The sequence below is a fragment of the Oncorhynchus tshawytscha genome, unplaced genomic scaffold (genome assembly GCF_018296145.1).
Source record: "Oncorhynchus tshawytscha isolate Ot180627B unplaced genomic scaffold, Otsh_v2.0 Un_scaffold_14841_pilon_pilon, whole genome shotgun sequence".
Taxonomy (NCBI): domain Eukaryota; kingdom Metazoa; phylum Chordata; class Actinopteri; order Salmoniformes; family Salmonidae; genus Oncorhynchus; species Oncorhynchus tshawytscha.
This window is the reverse complement of record NW_024609761.1, coordinates 71,196-96,881: the sequence shown is the minus strand read 5'-3', so window position 1 is coordinate 96,881 and position 25,686 is coordinate 71,196. Positions and strand designations below refer to the sequence as shown.

The 25,686-nt window shown below is 40.7% G+C and overlaps 1 protein-coding gene across 1 annotated transcript; it reads left to right on the top strand.

Moving 5' to 3' along the window:
• The first annotated feature begins 450 nt into the window (after positions 1–450).
• On the top strand, positions 451–22,888 carry LOC112249401. Its single transcript, XM_042317662.1, has 13 exons — positions 451–650; positions 5,324–5,541; positions 5,923–6,066; positions 6,354–6,468; positions 9,287–9,488; positions 11,339–11,480; positions 11,735–11,890; positions 11,972–12,027; positions 12,174–12,349; positions 12,463–12,863; positions 19,608–19,704; positions 19,979–20,195; positions 22,060–22,888. Exons 1-13 carry the CDS (start codon positions 516–518, stop codon positions 22,224–22,226), a joined length of 2,226 nt encoding a protein of 741 aa, XP_042173596.1. The 5' UTR covers positions 451–515; the 3' UTR covers positions 22,227–22,888.
• Positions 22,889–25,686: the final 2,798 nt, after the last annotated feature.

Sequence of the window (25,686 nt, the reverse complement as noted above, 5' to 3'; positions counted from 1 at the left end):
ATTGTCACAAGAATAGGCATATGTACAGGCTATATACCAATAGCCGAATCATATATCCATAGCCATTATTCATCATAATTACAATTTTAAAAACAAGTCTTTAGCGTTTAAAAAACATGCATGGTGATACTTTTCAAATGTGTAGGTTTGGTCTAACCAGCCCAGCCTTGCAGACGGTCCAAACAAGTGAAGCTCATAGGTCACCGCAAGAACAACAACCAAATCACCAATAAGATTACAGTCTCAATGCAATCCTTTCATTGCAAAGGAATATATATATATATATATAATGATTATAGCAATCTAATTATGAAGTGAGGCAACACAGGATCAAACAATGCGAATTTTTTTTCTCCAAATACTTTGAAGTGCATCACAAACCCGGTTATTCCAGTCATTGAATTACTCCACGCCTCCACCATATAAATGAATAGGAACGAGGAACTCGAAGGAGATGATTAGACAGACAGACAGACAGACAGACAGACAGACAGATAGGCTAAGAGAAAGACATCATGGACCTTGGTATGCTGCTCCTGCTGGTACTCAGCAGTGCCGTCTGCCACAGCGCGGAGTCGACGTATTATGGCGGGACTGTGCGCTGTACAGTACCGGGATACATGCCCCCAGACTCGAAATGGACAGGAGAGGTAGGTTCCTATGAGTGAATAACTTGATTTGCAATAAATAGTCAATAAATAGTCTACAAAGTACATGCCAAACCTGCCAGTGCCTTTAATACTATAATACTCCTAACCAGTGGTGGAAAAAGTACCCAATTGTCGTACTTAAGTAAAAATAAACATAGAAAACGACTCAAGTGAAGTAATCCAGTAAAATACTACTTGAGTAAAAGTCCTAAAAGTATTTGGTTTTAAATATACTGAAGTATCAAAGGTACAAGTAAATGCTATGTATCATTTCAAATTCCTTTTTAAACCAGACAGCACAATTTTTTGTTTAATTTATGAATAGCCAGCGGCACACTCCAACAGTCAGACATCATTTACAAACAAAGCATTTGCGTCTAGGGAGTCCGTCTGATCAGAGGCAGTAGTGATGACCGCTTGTTGTCGATCCGACCATTTTCCTGTCCTGCTAAAAGCATTCGAAATGAGTGCTTTTGGGTGTCAAGGAAAATGTAAGCGAGTAAAAAGTACATCTTTTTTTTACAGGGGAAATGGGAAAAAATGTATTGTGTCATTTTGGAGTCACTTTTATTGAAATACGCATATAACATGTTTCTAAACACATTATTGTGGATGCTACTATGGTTACGGATAATCCTGAATTAATCACGATATTTGTGCATCTTTCTCACTCAAGCTGACTGTCTGCACTTTAACCAAAACATTGTTTTTGCTTAGTTACTTTACACCACTGCTCATAACCAATTTCACAAGGTACATTTACCATTTCTGGCAGTGAAAGAAACACACCATTTCTGTCTTGCTTCTATGTTTGGGAATAAAACTGTTGAAATGATGTAGCCTAATTTATCACTTTTGGGGAAGATTTTTTAAATCTTTTTTTATATGGAAATGAAAATGAATGTCAGGAGATCATGTGATCATACAGGTTTGACATGTACATCCAAGAAATACACTGATCTATAAACAAGCTCTGATTCTGAAAGACACAGAAGGTGTTCATCCATGCCTTTTCTTTAGCAACTGTTAAAGAAAACTGTTCAGACATGTAAAACAATTGTCTGACCAATCTTTATCGATTGATAGAGTATCAGGTAAAATAATAAAGGAAGAAAGATATAGGAGGAGGAAGAGAGAAAGGAAGATAGAGGGGGAGGAAGAGAGAAAGGAAGATAGAGGGGGAGGAAGAGAGAAAGGAAGATAGAGGGGGAGGAAGAGAGAAGAGAGAAAGGAAGATATAGGAGGAGGAAGAGAGAAAGGAAGATAGAGGGGATAGGGGGGAGAAGAAGGGGAGAGAGAAGGGAGATAGAGGGGGAAGGGAGAGAGAGAAATAGGGGAGAGGAAGAGATAGGGGAGGAGAGAAAGGAAGATAGAGGGGGAGGAAGAGAGAAAGGAAGATAGAGGGGAAGAGAAGAAAGGAGATAGAAAGGGAGGAAGATAGAAGGAGGAAGAAGAGAAAAGGAGAAAGGAAGATAGAGGGGGAGGAAGAGGAGAAAGGAAGAGAGAAAGGAGATAGAGGGGAGGAAGATAGAGGAAGAGAGAAAGAAGAGGGGAGGAAGAGGAGAAGGGGAGGAGAGAAAGGAAGATAGAGGGGGAGGAAGAGGAAGAGAGAAAGAGAGAAGGAGAGGGGGGAGGAGAGAAAGGAAGATAGAGGGGGAGGAAGAGAGAAAGGGAAAGGAGATAGAGGGGAGGAAGAGAGAAAGGAGATAGAGGGGAGGAAGAGAAAGGAAGATAGAGGGGGAGGAAGAGAGAAAGGAAGAGAAGATAGAGGGGGAGGAAGAGAGAAAGGGAGATATAGGGGAGGAGAGAAAGGAAGATAGAGGGGAGGAAGAGAGATAGAAAGGAAGAGGAAGATAGAAAAAGGAGATAGAGGGGAGGAAAAGGAGATAGAGGGGAGGAAGAGAAAGGAAGAGAGGGGGAAGGGGAGATAGAAGGGGGAGGAAAGGAAGAGAAAGGAAGATAGAGGGGAGGAAGAGAGAAAGGAGATATAGGGGGAGGAAGAGAGAGGGGAGGAGAAAAGAGAAAAGAGAGAGGGGAGAGAGAAGAGAAGAAAGGAAGATAGAAGAGGAAGAGAGAGGAGAAAGGGAGATAGAGGGGGAGAGAAAGAAGAGAGGAAGATAGAGGAAGGATAGAGGGGAGGAGAGAAAGGGAGATAGAGGGGAGGAGAGAGAAAGGGAGATAGAAGGGGAGGAAGAGAAAGGAAGAGGGGGGAGGAAGAGAGAAAGGGAGATAGAAGGGGGAGGAAGAAAAAGGAAGATAGAGGGGAGGAAGAGAGAAAGGAAGATAGAAGGGGGAGGAAGAAAGGAGAGAAAGGGATAGAAGGGGAGGAAGAGAAAGGAAGATAGAGGGGGGAGGAAGAGAGAAAGGGAGATAGAAGGGGGAGGAAGAGAGAAAGGAAGATGGAGGGGAAGATGAAGAGAGAAAGGAGATGGAGGGATGAAGATGAAAGATGAGAAAGGAGACAAAGCTAGGGTTGATAACAGTACACTGTAAATCCAGATGTGCTGTCATTACTCAAAACTTGTGAGGAAACTCATTGCACTTAATATATCTGAGCAGTGGTGTAAAGTACTTAAGTAAACAATACTTTAAAGGACTACTTAAGTATTTTGTGGGGTATCTGTACTTTACTTTACTATTTATATTTTTGGCAACTTTTACTTTTACTTCACTACATTCCGAAATAAAATTTTGACAGGAGAATTGTCCAATTCACACACTTGTCAAAAGAACATCTCTGGTCATCCCCTTTTCCCTCTGATCTGGAGGACTCACTAAACACAAATGCTTCATTTGTTAATGATGTCTGAGTGTTGTAGTGTGCCCCTGGCTATACATACATTTAAAAACGAAAAGAGAATTGTGTCATCTGGTTTGATTAATATAAGGAATTTGAAATTATTTATACTTTTACTTTTGATACTTAAGTACATTTTAGCAATTCCATTTACTTAAGTATTTTTAAAACCAAATACTTGTAGATTTTTACTCAAGTATCATTTTACTGGGTGACTATTACTTTTCTATTAAGGTATCTTGTACTCCAGTATGACAATTTAGTACTTTTTCCAACGCTGTATCTCAGTACAGTTACTTAAAGTGATATTGTCACTGTGACAATAGATTTGAGTTGTATCCAGATTTGAGTTGTATCAACTTGAACATTTAGACTAATGCCCCCACTAAGCCACGCCTCCAATATAATTTACCAGCGTGCCTTGTCTTTCAGAGTGAAGTGTAGAGTTACCACCCATGACAGTACTTGTTAGTGACAGAGACATGGTTGTTGAATTCGTTCATTTTCAGTCCTGTGGCCTTCACCAAGTGAGTTCCTCGGTGAATGTTATCATGATAATAAAACTCATTTTGACAATACATTACATATCTCATAAGGCCTTATTATGAATTCTATCTTTACTTTAATACATTGGCATGAAACTCATGGTTTACAGGCCACATAAGGCCTGCAAGTAGATTAGCAAAATTCTGGTAACTTTCCCCAAATTCCCAGATTTATTATTTTTTTAAATGGAGTTGATGTGACTTATCATTTAGTTTTGAGTCAGTACTACATAAACATTTAAAGCACTAATGACTTTTCATTGAGTTCAACTTACTAGTAGTATTTGAGTTAAAATGCCTTGGGGTTTACAGTGTAGTTTGTGGTCAATTCCAAGTAATTTCCTGTTAGTAGATTTGCAAATGGAAAATCTTAAGTGCAATTTATAAAAAATGAAAACAACACTCCGAATCAATTCCACATCCAATGAAAGTAAGAAATTGATTTAGCAGCTTTTCTACATGAACTAGGTGATGGAGGAAATTGAATTAGCAGTTTCTTTACATAAACTCTGTGGAGAGTAAGATCTTCAAGTTGAGAAATAGCTTGAGTCATGGGACAATATTACAGTACATTTACCATCTAATGCACTCTTGATAACTATTCAACACCATTAACTAATATATTATATCAAACATGTATTACTTATTTGTTCTTATTTTCGTTCTGTCTTGATGCATCCATTATTTCTGTCTTGATGCAACCATTCTTTCTATCTTGATGTAACCCTTCTTTCTATCTTGATGTAACCATTATTTCTATCTTGATGTAACCATTATTTCTATCTTGATGTAACCATATTTCTATCTTGATGTAACCCTTCTTTCTATCTTGATGTAACCCTTCTTTCTATCTTGATGTAACCATTATTTCTATCTTGATGTAACCATTCTTTCTATCTTGATGTAACCCTTCTTTCTATCTTGATGTAACCATTATTTCTATCTTGATGTAACCATTATTTCTATCTTGATGTAACCATTATTTCTATCTTGATGTAACCATTATTTCTATCTTGATGTAACCATTCTTTCTATCTTGATGTAACCATTCTTTCTATCTTGATGTAACCATTCTTTCTATCTTGATGTAACCATTATTCATTCTGTCTTGATGCAACCATTTCTAAACATTCTTAATGCAACCCGACCTATCTCCCCTAGCAGGGCCCATATTCAAAAAGCTTCTCAGAGTGGTAGAGCTGATCTAGGATCAGGGTCCCCCTGTCCATATACTCTTATTCATTATGATCTAAAAGGCAAAACTGATCCTGTATCAGCACTCCTACTCTGAGGCTGTCTGTGAGTATGGGTCCTAACCTGTGTGCTGGCAGGTACAATTCCACTACCGTGAGAATGGCAGGGACAGGTGTGAACAGCAGTTCTCCTGGGAGTGCACCAGCGGCTACTGTAATGGCAGTGCCAACCGACAAGGACCTGTCGTGCAGACCACCGACAAGGACCAGTCCGGCCAAAACCTCTGGTGCCAGTCGGAGGGACACTTGACTAGAAACTTCACTAGGGACCAGAAAACCCAATCCTACACCCTGAGGTAAACTTGGATTTTCTGGGTGTGGTGGAGGAAGGGGCGGGGGGTTGACGTCAGCTTCTGGGTGTTAGAGACAGGAAGTCATCTGTTGAATGCTGTTTTGACGAGTAATAAGCACATCATCCAGGCATCTTGACACCCCCACCCCGACACACACACAAACACTGTATAGTTATTGTTGCTGTGTCTGTTGTGCTCCGATCCCATCAAACAACATTTTGCTCGATTTTAATGTTGGAAAGACATAACATTGCAATCTGAGCACTGTGGAAATAACAGTTATTTTGATGATGTGGATGGAATCACTAGAAAATACTGGTATCTGTCAGAATGATGTCATGCTGATCTACCACTTCAATGCACTGATTCAACCTCTCATTGTAGTGACTCAGGTTGCTGTTGGGGCTCCAATGTCAATGGAAAGACCAACTGGACAATACACACCGAGGTGGATTTGGGGTTACGGGTCAGCCCGGGGCCTCCAACTCAAAACACACCTCCTGTCACGGCAACTGTCCCAACCCTGCGGTACGACCACGAGGGAAGCAAACTGAATGTACCAAAAAAGAGTTTCTGCCAAATAACCACACACTAAACTTAGTGGCATATTTCAACCTGAGCCCTTTAGAACCCATAGGGGCCGTCTCAGTCATCTACAGCAGCATTCTAGAATTCTATTGTGGTCTAAAGGGTTAAACAATACATTCTGTTTTATTCTACATCTACATAACACTACAGTCACGTCGCTGTTATCTGGGATTATTATCTACTAATGAAAGTGTTTTTTTGGTTTCTCTCTGTGATGTCATGAGTAGAGTTCCTCAGAACTGCTTTTCCACTCTTCCTCTCTTGGCCTATGACCCGGATGGAGATGACGTGAGGTGCCACTTCCCTGTGAATGTCGCACACCCCAACATTACACTTGACAGGGTAATAAAATTAACAATATCCCTCCCTGCAGATTGATGTAGATGAAATCAAGCCCGTTTATTAACGGTTTAGTGCATGGGGTATTATTAAGTTAGCTAAAATTGTTCCGACTTCAAAGGCACTTGAACAATTCCTGCGGAGGTACTGTAGAGGGTTCCCCCTCTCAATGTTTTTATGAATATCGCTAGCAACAACAGAATAAACACATTTATAATTACATACCCACAAGTAGAAAAGAGGAGAATATCTTATTTCTAACGATGTCAACTTTATTTCTCAACTCTAAATATTGAGCAAATTACACTCATGGTATACAATGACATTCACTGGAGTATCTGATTTCGGATTTTAAAAAGCACACGCGAATAGAGGTGGCTTCATGTGCTCGTGGGAAATGGGAAACTGGGAAGTGGGAAGTCGTAAGTCCGACATGAATGTGTTCACATGCCTTTGAAGTTAGAACGATTCTTTAACAAATAGCTTGATGAGCTAGCTAATGCTGCTAATTATACAATTAGCTTGCTTAACATTGACGATATGGTATAGCTACGATATGATATAGCTACATTATCCTCATTGATAATGTTGTAATTGTCAAAAAGGGATTTGTTGTCATTTTTTGGTTGAAAAGCTGAAATGTCAGTGGTGAAACGTCGCTACATAGAAACAACAAGCTTCCCACTTGTAACTCCGACTTAGAAGGCAGTTCCCACTTGTAACTCCGACTTAGAAGGCCGTTCCCACTTGTAACTCCGACTTAGAAGGCCGTTCCCACTTGTAACTCCGACTTAGAAGGCCGTTCCCACTTGTAACTCCGACTTAGAAGGTCGTTCCCACTTGTAACTCCGACTTAGAAGGCCGTTCCCACTTGTAACTCCGACTTAGAAGGCCGTTCCCACTTGTAACTCCGACTTAGAAGGTCGTTCCCACTTGTAACTCCGACTTAGAAGGCCGTTCCCACTTGTAACTCCGACTTAGAAGGTCGTTCCCACTTGTAACTCCGACTTAGAAGGCCGTTCCCACTTGTAACTCCGACTTAGAAGGCCGTTCCCACTTGTAACTCCGACTTAGAAGGCCGTTCCCACTTGTAACTCCGACTTAGAAGGCCGTTCCCACTTGTAACTCCGACTTAGAAGGCCGTTCCCACTTGTAACTCCGACTTAGAAGGTCGTTCCCACTTGTAACTCCGACTTAGAAGGTCGTTCCCACTTGTAACTCCGACTTAGAAGGTCGTTCCCACTTGTAACTCCGACTTAGAAGGCCGTTCCCACTTCCGATAACTCTGATAGCATGTGAATGCGGCACAGGCTACCAGTGCTGCTGGCTGCTGGTAAGCTTTCTTGACTTGGACATAATGCTTTGCCAACACATGGCTGACCTTTGTTAAACCAGATAAACAGTTGCTCTTAGCAAAAATGTGTTCGATATTACCTTTCTAGCTAATAGGCTATGTTAGAGTTTACACTTCCTCTTCCAATTATTATGTGGGGAGATCAAAATAATGAAAATGATCTACGAAATACTTTCAATTTAAAATGTTGATTACTTCTCCTTTCCATTATCATTTACCTGATGTGAAGGAAAAAAAAACGTTTTTGGTAACTGTATGATGTTGGTCGCCGGTTTGCCTGGGACGGGTCCCTGGGTCGCCGGTTTGCCTGGGACGGGTCCCTGGGTCGCCGGTTTGCCTGGGACGGGGTCCCTGGGTTGCCGGTTTGCCTGGGACGGGTCCCTGGGTTGCCGGTTTGCCTGGGACGGGTCCCTGCGTCGCCGGTTTGCCTGGGACGGGGTCCCTGGGTTGCCGGTTTGCCTGGGACGGGTCCCTGGGTTGCCGGTTTGCCTGGGACGGGGTCCCTGGGTTGCCGGTTTGCCTGGGACAGGTCCCTGGGTTGCCGGTTTGCCTGGGACGGGTCCCTGGGTTGCCGGTTTGCCTGGGACCGGTCCCTGGGTCGCCGGTTTGCCTGGGACGGGTCCCTGGGTTGCCGGTTTGCCTGGGTTGCCGGTTTGCCTGGGACGGGTCCCTGGGTTGCCGGTTTGCCTGGGTTGCAGGTTTGCCTGGGACGGGGTCCCTGGGTTGCCGGTTTGCCTGGGTCGCCGGTTTGCCTGGGACGGGGTCCCTGGGTTGCAGGTTTGCCTGGGATGGGGTCCCTGGGTTGCTGGTTTGCCTGGGATGGGGTCCCTGGGTTGCAGGTTTGCCTGGGACGGGTCCCTGGGTTGCCGGTTTGCCTGGGACGGGTCCCTGGGTTGCTGGTTTGCCTGGGATGGGGTCCCTGGGACGGGGTCCTCTGGGTCGCCGGTTTGCCTGGGACGGGTCCCTGGGTTGCCGGTTTGCCTGGGACGGGTCCCTGGGTTGCTGGTTTGCCTGGGATGGGGTCCCTGGGACGGGGTCCTCTGGGTCGCCGGTTTGCCTGGGACGGGTCCCTGGGTTGCTGGTTTGCCTGGGATGGGGTCCCTGGGACGGGTCCCTGGGTCGCCGGTTTGCCTGGGACGGGTCCCTGGGTTGCTGGTTTGCCTGGGACGGGTCCCTGGGTTGCTGGTTTGCCTGGGACGGGTCCCTGGGTTGCTGGTCCTGGTCCCTGGGTTGGTCCCTGGGTTGCTGGTTTGCCTGGGACGGGTCCCTGGGTTGCCGGTTTGCCTGGGACGGGTCCCTGGGTCGCTGGTTTGCCTGGGACGGGTCCCTGGGTTGCCGGTTTGCCTGAAACAGGGTCCCTGGCTCGCCGGTTTGCCTGGGACCGGTCCCTGGGTTCCCAGGTTTGCCTGGGACGGGTCCCTGGGTCCCTAGATCAGCAGTTAATTCACTATCATCTCATCCCTCCAGGTCCAGTGCACTCTGCATGCCACGGGCCGGTTGGCTGTAGGGTTGCATGTATTTGAGGTGCTGCTGCAGGACCATCCCACTGTAGACGTCAACATGACGGGATATAAATCTAATTATACCAGAAAGGCCCTGAACGAGTCCTATGCCAGTAACCCGACTCCGACCCCGTTCAGCCGCGTGCCCTTGCAGTTTGCCGTGGAGAGTAAGTAGCATGTCTCACAGTTGAATGCTTCCTTTTTTCATAGTGAACCAACCAATCAATTTAATTCAATGTGATTTGTCTAGTGTTTTGTCTAGTCGTATAATATGTATAGATCAGTGACATATAGTCATTTGTCAAAAAATAAAACAGAATTTGAGTTGCATTTTGGTAAAAGTGGTGTAGGTTTCAAAATTGAACTCGTAATCATCCATGAGATCAAAATGATAGCTATGGATGCAAGGACTGACCATCCATGAGATCAAAATGATAGCTATGGATGCAAGGACTGACCATCCATGAGATCAAAATGATAGCTATGGATACAAGGACTGACTATCCATGAGATCAAAATGATAGCTATGGAAACAATGACTGACTATCCATGAGATCAAAATGCTAGCTATGGATACAAGGACTGACTATCCATGAGATCAAAATGATAGCTATGGATACAAGGACTGACCATCCATGAGATCAAAATGATAGCTATGGATACAAGGACTGACCATCCATGAGATCAAAATGATAGCTATGGATACAAGGACTGACCATCCATGAGATCAAAATGATAGCTATGGATACAAGGACTGACCATCAATGAGATCAAAATGGTAGCTATGGATACAAGTACTGACTATCCATCAGATCAAAATGATAGCTATGGATACAAGGACTGACCATCCATGAGATCAAAATGATAGCTATGGATACAAGGACTGACTATCCATGAGATCAAAATGATAGCTATGGATACAAGGACTGACCATCCATGAGATCAAAATGATAGCTATGGATACAAGGACTGACCATCCATGAGATCAAAATGATAGCTATGGATACAAGGACTGACCATCCATGAGATCAAAATGATAGCTATGGATACAAGGACTGACCATCCATGAGATCAAAATGATAGCTATGGATACAAGGACTGACCATCCATGAGATCAAAATGATAGCTATGGATACAAGGACTGACTATCCATGAGATCAAAATGATAGCTATGGATACAAGGACTAATCATCCATGAGATCAAAATGATAGCTATGGATACAAGGACTGACCATCCATGAGATCAAAATGATAGCTATGGATACAAGGACTGACCATCCATGAGATCAAAATGATAGCTATGGATACAAGGACTGACCATCAATGAGATCAAAATGGTAGCTATGGATACAAGTACTGACTATCCATCAGATCAAAATGATAGCTATGGATACAAGGACTGACCATCCATGAGATCAAAATGATAGCTATGGATACAAGGACTGACTATCCATCAGATCAAAATGATATCTTTAACCATGCTATAAAGCTATACAAACATTAGATTAAATAAAACAAGCTTGTATTTTAGGTGGTGATTTATTAAGACAGTTGAACTAAGCTCCTGAGGCATTTCTATAAGTTATAGTCTTGAAGAATCAATGTCTATATATCATTAATTTAATAGTATAATAATGGATGTAGCAATCCCAGAATGCCCCTTTATTAACACACCCACTAGATGTCTAAAACCTGTCCTTTCTCTGGTTTTAGTCCAGCCAACTCTGCCCAACTGTGTCACTGGCTACATAGAGAATGCCAAGAGTGTGCAAAGCTGTCATCAAGGCAAAGGGTGGCTACTTTGAAGAATCTCAAATATAAAATATATTTAGATTTGTTTAACACTTTTTTTGGTTACTACATGATTCCATATGTGTCATTTCATAGTTTTGATGTCTTCACTATTATTCTACAATTTAGAAAATAGTAAAAATAAATAAGTAACCCTTGAATGAGTAGGTGTGTCTAAATGTTTGACTGGTACTGTATCTAAAACCTGTCCTTTCTGTGGTTTTAGTCCAGCCAGCTCTATCCAACTGTCTCCCTGGCTACATACGACCACAGTTCTTCACTCCAACACCTTCACATGGGGATGTCCATCATGCCGCTGTGGGTCACCTGTACCAACTCGAAGCCCGAGTAAAAACCGCCCATGCCAAGTAAGAGTACCTCTCTCACCTACATCACCTTACTGCCAAAACTCCATCGACTTCCCCCGTTGTTTTACCTCTGGACTGACTGACTGCAGAGACCACAACACTTAGCAATGCTCGTTTTTTTAACCAGCTTGAAAACAGCACATGAAAACTGAAAATGAATGAGATGAATAGAGTTTGATATAACCAAAATACTCCTTGGCATCCTCTCACTTGTCCAGGGGTTGTAACTTCTCTGTCTTTCTGCTTCCTCAAAGGACATTTGACTTCCAGGTCAGCGGCCCTTCCAACATGACCAAGAAGATCAGGGATGAGGGCTTTGGTGTCACGAGGCTCTTCCTGGGCTGGATCCCGCAGGAAAGACACCTGAGACAAAGCATTCCCATCTGTTTCACTGCCGAGACAAACGAGAGGTTCGTTGAAGGGACATTTACAGTAATTGTTGTTGTTGTCGTTCTGTGGTCATTGTTGTTCTCATTTGTTCTTCATTTCAGCCAGTCAGAGATGAGATGTGTGGTTGTGGTGGTGGCCAAAGCCCTCGCACTTACAGGTTAGTTGATTTTCACCCCTTCAATCATTGCACTGTTTTTTATTTCACCTTTACTGTTACTAGATAGACTTCCATGTATGTTATAGGGTAAGATCCAATCCTAACGTGATGACACACACATAACACGTCATTTCCTCTGTGTACAGGTGAGGCGAATGTTTCGTGCACAGACAATAGGATCAGCATTGCTGTGAGCAAGGCCTATCTGCCTGGGGTGGACATGAAGTGGCTGCGGCTAGCCGACTCATCCTGCTCCCTAACCTCCAACCAAACACACATCATGGGCACCATGTCACTCAAAACCTGTGGCACAAAGATGGAGGTATGAGAAATATTCGAACACACACATACTTGGAGGTGTACCATCTCTTTCTCCTTTCTTGTGTTTTGTTTCTTATCTTCCTAAATCTGGTTTCTCTCTCCGCTTCTATCTAGGATGCAGGTGACTTCATGGTGTTCAAAAACGAAATAAACTCCTTCGACGCGGTCAACGCGACCATCACGCGACGTAACCGGATCAACATCGGCTTCTCCTGCCGGTATCCCAAGACCGTCAGCATTTCCAACTATTACCAGATCCACAGCTCCAACTACATGTTCACAGAGTCCAACTTTGGCAGCTTCGGCTACACCTTTGAGGTCTTCAAGGACAGTAAGTTCACCCAGAAGGTGGATCCCAGTGCTTACCCAGTGAAGGTGAAGCTAATGGACAGGCTGTACATGGGCATCCAGGCCCAGGCCGATCTGCCCAAGGTACAGCTGTTGGTGGAGTCTTGCAAAGCCACTCCGGATGACAGCGCCAGCAGCAGTCTCTTCTACGACCTCATCAAAGACGGGTGAGGAAGAGGTCCCACAGAAGGGCTGTGGGCTTGAAGCTGTGAACGTGGAAATGCAGGAATCTGCCGTCGTGCTGTATTTCTTACATGTTGAACCTTTATTTAGGCAGGGTGGAGTCCCGGTGAGGCCAAGGTCTCCTTTACAAGGGAGCCCTGCATGACAAACAATTACACACTCAAGGCAGCATAGGAAATACACAACATTTTTCCTTGTTTACCACCCCTGTTGCATTATGTGGCCTGAAATGCAAATCTTATTTTGTTTACCTGCAAGAGTAAAGAATGTGTGACAACAGGTAACAGTCAACATAATGTCACCTTCCTAAATGGTAAACAACAGGTAACAGTCAACATAATGTCACCTTCCTAAATGGTGAACAACAGGTAACAGTCAACATAATGTCACCTTCCTAAATGGTAAACAACAGGTAACAGTCAACATAATGTCACCTTCCTAAATGGTGAACAACAGGTAACAGTCAACATAATGTCACCTTCCTAAATGGTGAACAACAGGTAACAATCAACATAATGTTGTATTCCTAAATGGTAAACAACAGGTAACAGTCAACATAATGTCACCTTCCTAAATGGTGAACAACAGGTAACAGTCAACATAATGTTGTATTCCTAAATGGTAAACAACAGGTAACAGTCAACATAATGTTGTATTCCTAAATGGTAAACAACAGGTAACAGTCAACATAATGTCACCTTCCTAAATGGTGAACAACAGGTAACAGTCAACATAATGTTGTATTCCTAAATGGTGAACAACAGGTAACAGTCAACATAATGTCACCTTCCTAAATGGTGAACAACAGGTAACAATCAACATAATGTTGTATTCCTAAATGGTAAACAACAGGTAACAGTCAACATAATGTCACCTTCCTAAATGGTGAACAACAGGTAACAGTCAACATAATGTTGTATTCCTAAATGGTAAACAACAGGTAACAGTCAACATAATGTCACCTTCCTAAATGGTGAACAACAGGTAACAGTCAACATAATGTTGTATTCCTAAATGGTGAACAACAGGTAACAGTCAACATAATGTCACCTTCCTAAATGGTGAACAACAGGTAACAATCAACATAATGTTGTATTCCTAAATGGTAAACAACAGGTAACAGTCAACATAATGTCACCTTCCTAAATGGTAAACAACAGGTAACAGTCAACATAATGTCACCTTCCTAAATGGTGAACAACAGGTAACAATCAACATAATGTTGTATTCCTAAATGGTGAACAACAGGTAACAGTCAACATAATGTCACCTTCCTAAATGGTGAACAACAGGTAACAATCAACATAATGTTGTATTCCTAAATGGTAAACAACAGGTAACAGTCAACATAATGTCACCTTCCTAAATGGTGAACAACAGGTAACAGTCAACATAATGTTGTATTCCTAAATGGTAACAACAGGTAACAGTCAACATAATGTCACCTTCCTAAATGGTGAACAACAGGTAACAGTCAACATAATGTCACCTTCCTAAATGGTAAACAACAGGTAACAGTCAACATAATGTCACCTTCCTAAATGGTAAACAACAGGTAACAGTCAACATAATGTCACCTTCCTAAATGGTGAACAACAGGTAACAGTCAACATAATGTCACCTTCCTAAATGGTAAACAACAGGTAACAGTCAACATAATGTCACCTTCCTAAATGGTGAACAACAGGTAACAGTCAACATAATGTCACCTTCCTAAATGGTGAACAACAGGTAACAGTCAACATAATGTCACCTTCCTAAATGGTAAACAACAGGTAACAGTCAACATAATGTCACCTTCCTAAATGGTGAACAACAGGTAACAGTCAACATAATGTCACCTTCCTAAATGGTGAACAACAGGTAACAGTCAACATAATTGTATTCCTAAATGGTGAACAACAGGTAACAGTCAACATAATGTCACCTTCCTAAATGGTAAACAACAGGTAACAGTCAACATAATGTCACCTTCCTAAATGGTGAACAACAGGTAACAGTCAACATAATGTTGTATTCCTAAATGGTGAACAACAGGTAACAGTCAACATAATGTCACCTTCCTAAATGGTGAACAACAGGTAACAGTCAACATAATGTCACCTTCCTAAATGGTAAACAACAGGTAACAGTCAACATAATGTTGTATTCCTAAATGGTAAACAACAGGTAACAGTCAACATAATGTCACCTTCCTAAATGGTGAACAACAGGTAACAGTCAACATAATGTTGTATTCCTAAATGGTGAACAACAGGTAACAGTCAACATAATGTCACCTTCCTAAATGGTGAACAACAGGTAACAGTCAACATAATGTTGTATTCCTAAATGGTGAACAACAGGTAACAATCAACATAATGTTGTATTCCTAAATGGTAAACAACAGGTAACAGTCAACATAATGTCACCTTCCTAAATGGTAAACAACAGGTAACAGTCAACATAATGTCACCTTCCTAAATGGTGAACAACAGGTAACAGTCAACATAATGTCACCTTCCTAAATGGTGAACAACAGGTAACAGTCAACATAATGTTGTATTCCTAAATGGTGAACAACAGGTAACAGTCAACATAATGTCACCTTCCTAAATGGTAAACAACAGGTAACAGTCAACATAATGTCACCTTCCTAAATGGTGAACAACAGGTAACAGTCAACATAATGTTGTATTCCTAAATGGTAAACAACAGGTAACAGTCAACATAATGTTGTATTCCTAAATGGTGAACAACAGGTAACAATCAACATAATGTCACCTTCCTAAATGGTAAACAACAGGTAACAGTCAACATAATGTTGTATTCCTAAATGGTGAACAACAGGTAACAGTCAACATAATGTCACCTTCCTAAATGGTAAACAACAGGTAACAGTCAACATAATGTCACCTTCCTAAATGGTAACAACAGGTAACAGTCAACATAATGTCACCTTCCTAAATGGTGAACAACAGGTAACAATCAACATAATGTTGTATTCCTAAATGGTAAACAACAGGTAACAGTCAACATAATGTCACCTTCCTAAATGGTAAACAACAGGTAACAGTCAACATAATGTCACCTTCCTAAATGGTGAACAACAGGTAACAGTCAACATAATGTCACCTTCCTAAATGGTGAACAACAGGTAACAGTCAACATAATGTTGTATTCCTAAATGGTGAACAACAGGTAACAATCAACATAATGTTGTATTCCTAAATGGTAAACAACAGGTAACAGTCAACATAATGTCACCTTCCTAAATGGTGAACAACAGGTAACAGTCAACATAATGTCACCTTCCTAAATGGTGAACAACAGGTAACAGTCAACATAAATTCCTAAATGGTGAACAACAGGTAACAGTCAACATAATGTTGTATTCCTAAATGGTAAACAACAGGTAACAGTCAACATAATGTCACCTTCCTAAATGGTAAACAACAGGTAACAGTCAACATAATGTCACCTTCCTAAATGGTGAACAACAGGTAACAATCAACATAATGTTGTATTCCTAAATGGTAAACAACAGGTAACAGTCAACATAATGTCACCTTCCTAAATGGTAAACAACAGGTAACAGTCAACATAATGTTGTATTCCTAAATGGTGAACAACAGGTAACAGTCAACATAATGTCACCTTCCTAAATGGTAAACAACAGGTAACAGTCAACATAATGTTGTATTCAACAGGTAACAGTCAACATAATGTCACCTTCCTAAATGGTAAACAACAGGTAACAGTCAACATAATGTCACCTTCCTAAATGGTAAACAACAGGTAACAGTCAACATTCCTAAATGGTGAACAACAGGTAACAGTCAACATAATGTCACCTTCCTAAATGGTAAACAACAGGTAACAGTCAACATAATGTCATTCCAAATGGTAAACAACAGGTAACAGTCAACATAATGTCACCTTCCTAAATGGTAAACAACAGGTAACAGTCAACATAATGTTGTATTCCTAAATGGTGAACAACAGGTAACAGTCAACATAATGTCACCTTCCTAAATGGTGAACAACAGGTAACAGTCAACATAATGTCACCTTCCTAAATGGTAAACAACAGGTAACAGTCAACATAATGTCACCTTCCTAAATGGTAAACAACAGGTAACAGTCAACATAATGTCACCTTCCTAAATGGTGAACAACAGGTAACAGTCAACATAATGTCACCTTCCTAAATGGTAAACAACAGGTAACAAATCAACATAATGTCACCTTCCTAAATGGTAAACAACAGGTAACAGTCAACATAATGTCACCTTCCTAAATGGTGAACAACAGGTAACAGTCAACATAATGTCACCTTCCTAAATGGTGAACAACAGGTAACAGTCAACATAATGTCACCTTCCTAAATGGTAAACAACAGGTAACAGTCAACATAATGTTGTATTCCTAAATGGTGAACAACAGGTAACAGTCAACATAATGTCACCTTCCTAAATGGTGAACAACAGGTAACAGTCAACATAATGTCACCTTCCTAAATGGTGAACAACAGTCAACATAATGTTGTATTCCTAAATGGTGAACAACAGGTAACAGTCAACATAATGTCACCTTCCTAAATGGTGAACAACAGGTAACAGTCAACATAATGTCACCTTCCTAAATGGTAAACAACAGGTAACAGTCAACATAATGTTGTATTCAACAACATAATGTCACCTTCCTAAATGGTGAACAACAGGTAACAGTCAACATAATGTCACCTTCCTAAATGGTGAACAACAGGTAACAGTCAACATAATGTCACCTTCCTAAATGGTGAACAACAGGTAACAGTCAACATAATGTTGTATTCCTAAATGGTGAACAACAGGTAAATGTTGTATTCCTAAATGGTAAACAACAGGTAACAGTCAACATAATGTCACCTTCCTAAATGGTAAACAACAGGTAACAGTCAACATAATGTCACCTTCCTAAATGGTGAACAACAGGTAACAGTCAACATAATGTCACCTTCCTAAATGGTGAACAACAGGTAACAGTCAACATAATGTTGTATTCCTAAATGGTGAACAACAGGTAACAGTCAACATAATGTCACCTTCCTAAATGGTAAACAACAGGTAACAGTCAACATAATGTCACCTTCCTAAATGGTGAACAACAGGTAACAGTCAACATAATGTTGTATTCCTAAATGGTAAACAACAGGTAACAGTCAACATAATGTTGTATTCAAATGGTAACAACAGGTAACAGTCAACATAATGTCACCTTCCTAAATGGTAAACAACAGGTAACAGTCAACATAATGTTGTATTCCTAAATGGTGAACAACAGGTAACAGTCAACATAATGTCACCTTCCTAAATGGTAAACAACAGGTAACAGTCAACATAATGTCACCTTCCTAAATGGTGAACAACAGGTAACAGTCAACATAATGTCACCTTCCTAAATGGTAAACAACAGGTAACAGTCAACATAATGTTGTATTCCTAAATGGTGAACAACAGGTAACAGTCAACATAATGTCACCTTCCTAAATGGTGAACAACAGGTAACAGTCAACATAATGTCAAAATGGTGAACAACAGGTAACAGTCAACATAATGTCACCTTCCTAAATGGTGAACAACAGGTAACAGTCAACATAATGTTGTATTCCTAAATGGTGAACAACAGGTAACAATCAACATAATGTTGTATTCCTAAATGGTAAACAACAGGTAACAGTCAACATAATGTCACCTTCCTAAATGGTAAACAACAGGTAACAGTCAACATAATGTCACCTTCCTAAATGGTGAACAACAGGTAACAGTCAACATAATGTCACCTTCCTAAATGGTGAACAACAGGTAACAGTCAACATAATGTTGTATTCCTAAATGGTGAACAACAGGTAACAGTCAACATAATGTCACCTTCCTAAATGGTAAACAACAGGTAACAGTCAACATAATGTCACCTTCCTAAATGGTGAACAACAGGTAACAGTCAACATAATGTTGTATTCCTAAATGGTAAACAACAGGTAACAGTCAACGTAATGTTGTATTCCTAAATGGTGAACAACAGGTAACAGTCAACATAATGTCACCTTCCTAAATGGTAAACAACAGGTAACAGTCAACATAATGTTGTATTCCTAAATGGTAAACAACAGGTAACAGTCAACATAATGTTGTATTCCTAAATGGTGAACAACAGGTAACAGTCAACATAATGTTGTATTCCTAAATGGTAAACAACAGGTAACAGTCAACATAATGTCACCTTCCTAAATGGTAAACAACAGGTAACAGTCAACATAATGTTGTATTCCTAAATGGTGAACAACAGGTAACAGTCAACATAATGTCACCTTCCTAAATGGTGAACAACAGGTAACAGTCAACATAATGTCACCTTCCTAAATGGTGAACAACAGGTAACAATCAACATAATGTTGTATTCCTAAATGGTGAACAACAGGTAACAGTCAACATAATGTCACCTTCCTAAATGGTAAACAACAGGTAACAATCAACATAATGTCACCTTCCTAAATGGTAAACAATGTTGTTTTGTTTTCCCTAATTATTGTTTTTGTTTTCCACAGTTGCTATTTGTCTACCAGTCTTTATTGACTAAGAGAAGCACATAATGCTATTGGCAAGCTTCAAATGGGACTGAGAGATTACACAAACGTAATCATGAATGAATTTGTCTCCATCCTGTCTCAGTAAAAATGTACTTTCTTTCTTTCTTTTACAATGAAGGTGTCTAAAGGACGAGACAGTCAAGGTTTATCCCGGGAACCGAACCCAATTCTACTTTGAGGTCCAGGCCTTCAAATTCACTGGGAGCTACGACCAGGTAAAACCCAACATCAAAATGACTTGACTTCACATTCTTTCTTTCTTTGTTATATTTACTGACTTTATCAGAGCATAATCATGTTGCGTCAATGTGGAATTTACCTGACGACATCAAGATCGCACAGGTTTGGTCTTATTCAGACACAGATTTCAACCTAAATGTTTATTTCACAAATATCAATCTAACTGGTTGATTGTGGATGTTGATCCAGTATTAGGAACATCTTCTTGGATGATCACCTCCCCTTTCACATCCCATGACCCTCCTCCAGGTGTTCCTCACCTGTACCGTCATCCTGTGTGAGGTAGGAAACCCCAACTCTAGGTGTGACCAGGGCTGCCTGACCAAAGCCTCGCGGAGGCGCAGGCGAGATCTCCCCAACGGAGAGACAGACAGGCACTACATTACCCAGGGTCCTTTCCGTGTGGTCAGAGAGACCCAGCCCAGTGCAGACCAGAAGACAGGTGCAGGTGAAAAGACCCGTGCAGGTAATTACCCCACTCTTAGGGATGGATCGAAATTTACAGAATTGGTACCTGGAGGAAAAGGGGGGGAGGGTTATGCTTTTTCTATTTCTATTTCAGTCAAGGGGAAGGTTTTTGAGGTCTACTCCAGGGGAGGGTCATGTAATTGATGAAATGTAAATATTTCTCAGTGTTTTTGAATTAGTTTCTTATTAGGCTATATATCGATGTGTGCCTGATGCCACCCCTCATCTCTGATTCTCCACTGGACACGCAATATCAAGTGAGCCTATAGGCTGTTTAGAGTGGTCTGAATCAAATGATCCATAGCCTATAGGCTGTTTAGAGTGGTCTCAATCAAATGATCCATAGCCTATAGGCTGTTTAGAGTGGTCTCAATCAAATGATCCATAGCCTATAGGCTGTTTAGAGTGGTCTCAATCAAATGATCCATAGCCTATAGGCTGTTTAGAGTGGTCTCAATCAAATGATCCATAGCCTATAGGCTGTTTAGAGTGGTCTCAATCAAATGATCCATAGCCTATAGGCTGTTTAGAGTGGTCTCAATCAAATGATCCATAGCCTATAGGCTGTTTAGAGTGGTCTCAATCAAATTATCCATAGCCTATAGGCTGTTTAGAGTGGTCTCAATCAAATGATCCATAGCCTATAGGCTGTTTAGAGTGGTCAATCAAATGATCCATAGCCTATAGGCTACGAAGTGCATGCTGGGAGAAGCACAGAGCAAAGTTATATTTCTAAAATCGCTGATGGGAGTGTGTAAATCAAACTCGGCTGCATTACACACTGCAATGGATATTCCAACCCTGAGCCCTGGCCTGTTCTGTTCTTGTTGACCATCCCTTCCCCCCAAAAAACAGTGTTCTGCCTGTTAGGCAGAACGTCAGCATAAGAACTGTTTTTTGGGAGCTTCATGAAATGGGTTTCCATGGCTGAGCAGCCAAACACAAGCCTAAGATCACCATGTGCAATACCAAGTGTCGGCTAGAGTGGTGTAAAGCTCGCCGCCATTGGAACAGTGGAAACGCGTTCTCTGGAGTGATGAATTACGCTTCACCATCTGGCAGTCCGACGGTTGAATCTAAGTTTGGCGAATGCCAGAAGAGCGCTACCTGCCTGAATGCGTGGGGCCAACTGTAAAGTTTGGTGTAGGAGAAATAATGGTCTGGGGCTGTTTTTCATGGTTTGGCCCCTTAGTTCCAGTGAAGGGAAATCTTAACACTACAGCATACAATGACATTCTAGACGATTCTGTGCTTCCAACTTTGTGGCAACAGTTTGGGGAAGGCTCTTTCCTGTTTCATCACGACAATGATGCACAAAGTGAGGTCCATACAGAAATGATTTGTCAAGATTGGTGTTGAAAAACTTGACTGGCCTGCACAGAGCCCTGACCTCAACCTCATCGAACACCTTTGAATGAATTGGAATGCCGACTGCGAGCCAGGCCTAATCGCCCAACATCAGTGCCCGACCTCACTAATGCTCTTGTGGCTGAATGAACGCAAGTCCCCGCAGCAATGTTCCAACATCTCGTGGAAATCCTTCCCAGAAGAGTGGAGGCAGTTATAGCTGCAAATGGGGGATCAACTCCATATTAATGCCCATGATTTTGGAATGAGATGTTCGACGAGCAGGTGTCCACATACTTTTGCCCTCGTAGTGTATCTTTTGCTGAAGGGAGGGCCATCCATTTTCATTTCAGAGTGGTCTGATTTTCTCCATGTAACCGCTATTATAAATAACATTCACCCTCTTAGTACAAGGTATTCAATACTTTTTCATGACTTTTTCATACTGAAATGAACAAATATAAACTCCCATTACTCTGATGACATTATTTGGTTGTTTTTGCTGTTGATTGCAGCTCCTGTTGTAGATGTGGAAGCTACATATTTTCTCAGATCGGACATGGGAACCATAGTCTTCGCCGGGCTGTTCATCATGACCTTGATTCTGCTGACAGTGGTCGTGGTCTATTTTTTGAAGAAGAGCAGAGCTGAAGAACACGAGGCTCTCATTGCATATGATTAGAGAAATGTAACTGGATTTGTGCCTGACCAGGGTCACTTCTGGTTTCCCAAACGTAAAGCACACCTTTCTTTTAGTTTTACTTTAAACAACAAATTAACACTAGTTTACATACTGAATACAGTAACATTACTACACAAATTAACACTAGTTTACATACTGAATACAGTAACATTACTACACAAATTAACACTAGTTTACATACTGAATACAGTAACATTACTACACAAATTAACACTAGTTTACATACTGAATACAGTAACATTACTACACAAATTAACACTAGTTTACATACTGAATACTGTAACATTACGACACAAATGTAGTTGGTTCATTCTTATTCACTTTTCTGTGATATAGACATTTGGATCAACTGTTTGTTGCTCCTGACTCAAGAAAGTGGAAGAAATTGGTTGTTGTTGAGAATCCTGTTATGCAAATAAGTCTGTATTGATTACATACATTTTAGGCAAAAGTACTCTTTTATACTGTTCTCTGCCTCACCACTCATTCAAACATGATTTATTGCTTTAAAGGGGCAATCATTTTATGACTAATAAATGTATGATATTTGTTGATTCTTGAATATTTATAAATTCCTCATGAGTTTAGTTCAAGTGTTGTACCCCCATCAGAACCCAAAATAAATGCTTGTTTTACTTCAATGTTTGTTAAGCGTCTATCTGTATTTTTGTCCAAATTGAGTTATTGACATTTAGCTTTGTTCTGTTCAATGTTCTCAACCTATATATATATATATATATATATATATATATATATTACTCTAAATACCCCAATTCATGTTAAGTTCAAAAGAATACAATATAAAAATAGCTGACACCATTCAAATCAACGAGGAAAATGTAAAGCCAATTATCTCAGAATAATCTTTATGCAGACAGAACCTTTTAGTCCCAAACTCTAAATGTGTTTGTTTATGTCATGACCTCTACTACCTGCCACTCTCTATTGGTTTGTTTATGTCATGACCTCTACTACCTGCCACTCTCTCCATTGGTTAGTTTATGTCATGACCTCTACTACCTGCCACTCTCTCTATTGGTTTGTTTATGTCATGACCTCTACTACCTGCCACTCTCTATTGGTTTGTTTATGTCATGACCTCTACTACCTGCCACTCTCTCCATTGGTTAGTTTATGTCATGACCTCTACTATCTGCCACTCTCTCTATTGGTTTGTTTATGTCATGACCTCTACTACCTGCCACTCTCTCCATTGGTTTGTTTATGTCATGACCTCTACTACCTGCCACTCTCTCCATTGGTTTGTTTATGTCATGACCTCTACTACCTGCCACTCTCATTGGTTTGTTTATGTCATGACCTCTACTACCTGCCACTTCAAATATTTGTTTATGTCATACCTCTACTACCTGCCACTCTCTCCATTGGTTTGTTTATGTCATGACCTCTACTATCTGCCACTCTCTATTGGTTTGTTTATGTCATGACCTCTACTACCTGCCACTCTCTCAATGGTTTGTTTATGTCATGACCTCTACTACCTGCCACTCTCTATTGGTTTGTTTATGTCATGACCTCTACTACCTGCCACTCTCTCCATTGGTTAGTTTATGTCATGACCTCTACTATCTGCCACTCTCTCTATTGGTTTGTTTATGTCATGACCTCTACTACCTGCCACTCTCTCTATTGGTTAGTTTATGTCATGACCTCTACTACCTGCCACTCTCTCCATTGGTTAGTTTATGTCATGACCTCTACTACCTGCCACTCTGGTTTGTTTATGTCATGACCTCTACTACCTATTTGTTTGTTTATGTCATGACCTCTACTACTGCCACTCTCTATTGGTTAGTTTATGTCATGACCTCTACTACCTGCCACTCTCTCCATTGGTTAGTTTATGTCATGACCTCTACTACCTGCCACTCTCTATTGGTTAGTTTATGTCATGACCTCTACTACCTGCCACTCTCTCCATTGGTTAGTTTATGTCATGACCTCTACTATCTGCCACTCTCTATTGGTTTGTTTATGTCATGACCTCTACTACCTGCCACTCTCTCCATTTGTTTGTTTCTGAGTCTGCTAAAGTGGTGTGAAGTAAAAATACTTTAAAGTACAACTTAAGTAGTTTTGGGGGGGGATATCTGTACTTGACAACGTATACTTTTACTTCACTACATTCCTAAAGAAAATAATGTAAAATAAAGAAAATAATGTACTTTTTACTCCATAATTTTCCCCCTGACACCCAAAAGACGTGTTACATTTTGAATGCTTAGCAGGACAGGAAAATTGTTATCAGTAAAATAAATAAAACATAGAAAATTGTGCTGTGTGGTTTCCTTAATGTAAGAATTTTTTTAAATTTAAAAAAAACTTTTGATACCTAATGTATATTTGAGCAATTACATTTACTTTTTTGATACTTAAGTTTATTTAAAACCAAATACTTTTAGACTTTTACTCAAGTAGTATTTTACTGGGTGACTTTCACTTTTACTTGAGTTGTTTTCTCAAGGTTTCTTTCCTTTTACTGAAGTATACCTGTTGTGTACTTTTCCCACCACTAGTCTGCTGATACTGTACATATTCTAACTCAAATGACTATGTTAAAAGTGCCACTGGAATAAACACGAATTCACCAAAACTGTCAAAAAATAGATACAAGAATACACCTGCAGTAATGAGTGGGGAGTTTTGATGCTAGAATAGATCTGAAGAGGAATTTTACCCTTCACTCTAGAGGATGGACCATCGTAGGAGGACAACATGCAGTCAGATAAGAAAAGGACAGCATACTTTAAATGCTTCCACTTTACTGTTGAAAGTATCCGTGCCTTCAGCAAGTATTCATACTGTCGTGGCAATTCTACACAGGGACACTCAAAGTCCTGATTTAAACGTATCGTCCTTTATTATCAGTGCGATCGAGAGGTTCCAACCAACTCAATGCACCAAGTACACATGTCCATAAGCAGTTCTCTTATATACTTACACAGAAGTAATATTTGCATGATTTATCTTATTCGTTATTCGGAATTATATGATCGACCAATACCTCAACGAGGCTTCTTCTCTCCAAGCGAAGATCTTGAAACTGAGATATTGTTCTCAAAACAAGGGTCTGGGGATTCTGCAAAATTGCAGATATCACAGTGCGGATTTCTCCCAGGCACGTTTAATCAGTCACTTGCATGAACACATACATTGGTTATTAGAAAAGCACACGCATAAATATGTCCATCACAATACCCCTTGACTTATTCCACATTTTGTTGTGTTACAGCCTGAATTCAAAATGGATTAAATAGATTTCTCACTCTCACCCATTTACACACAATACCCCATAATGACAAAGTGACATGTTTTTAGAAAAGTTTTGCAAAAGTATAGAAAATGAAATACAGGAATATCTCATTTACATAAGTATTCACACCACTGAGTCAATACATGTTGGAATTACCTTTGGCAG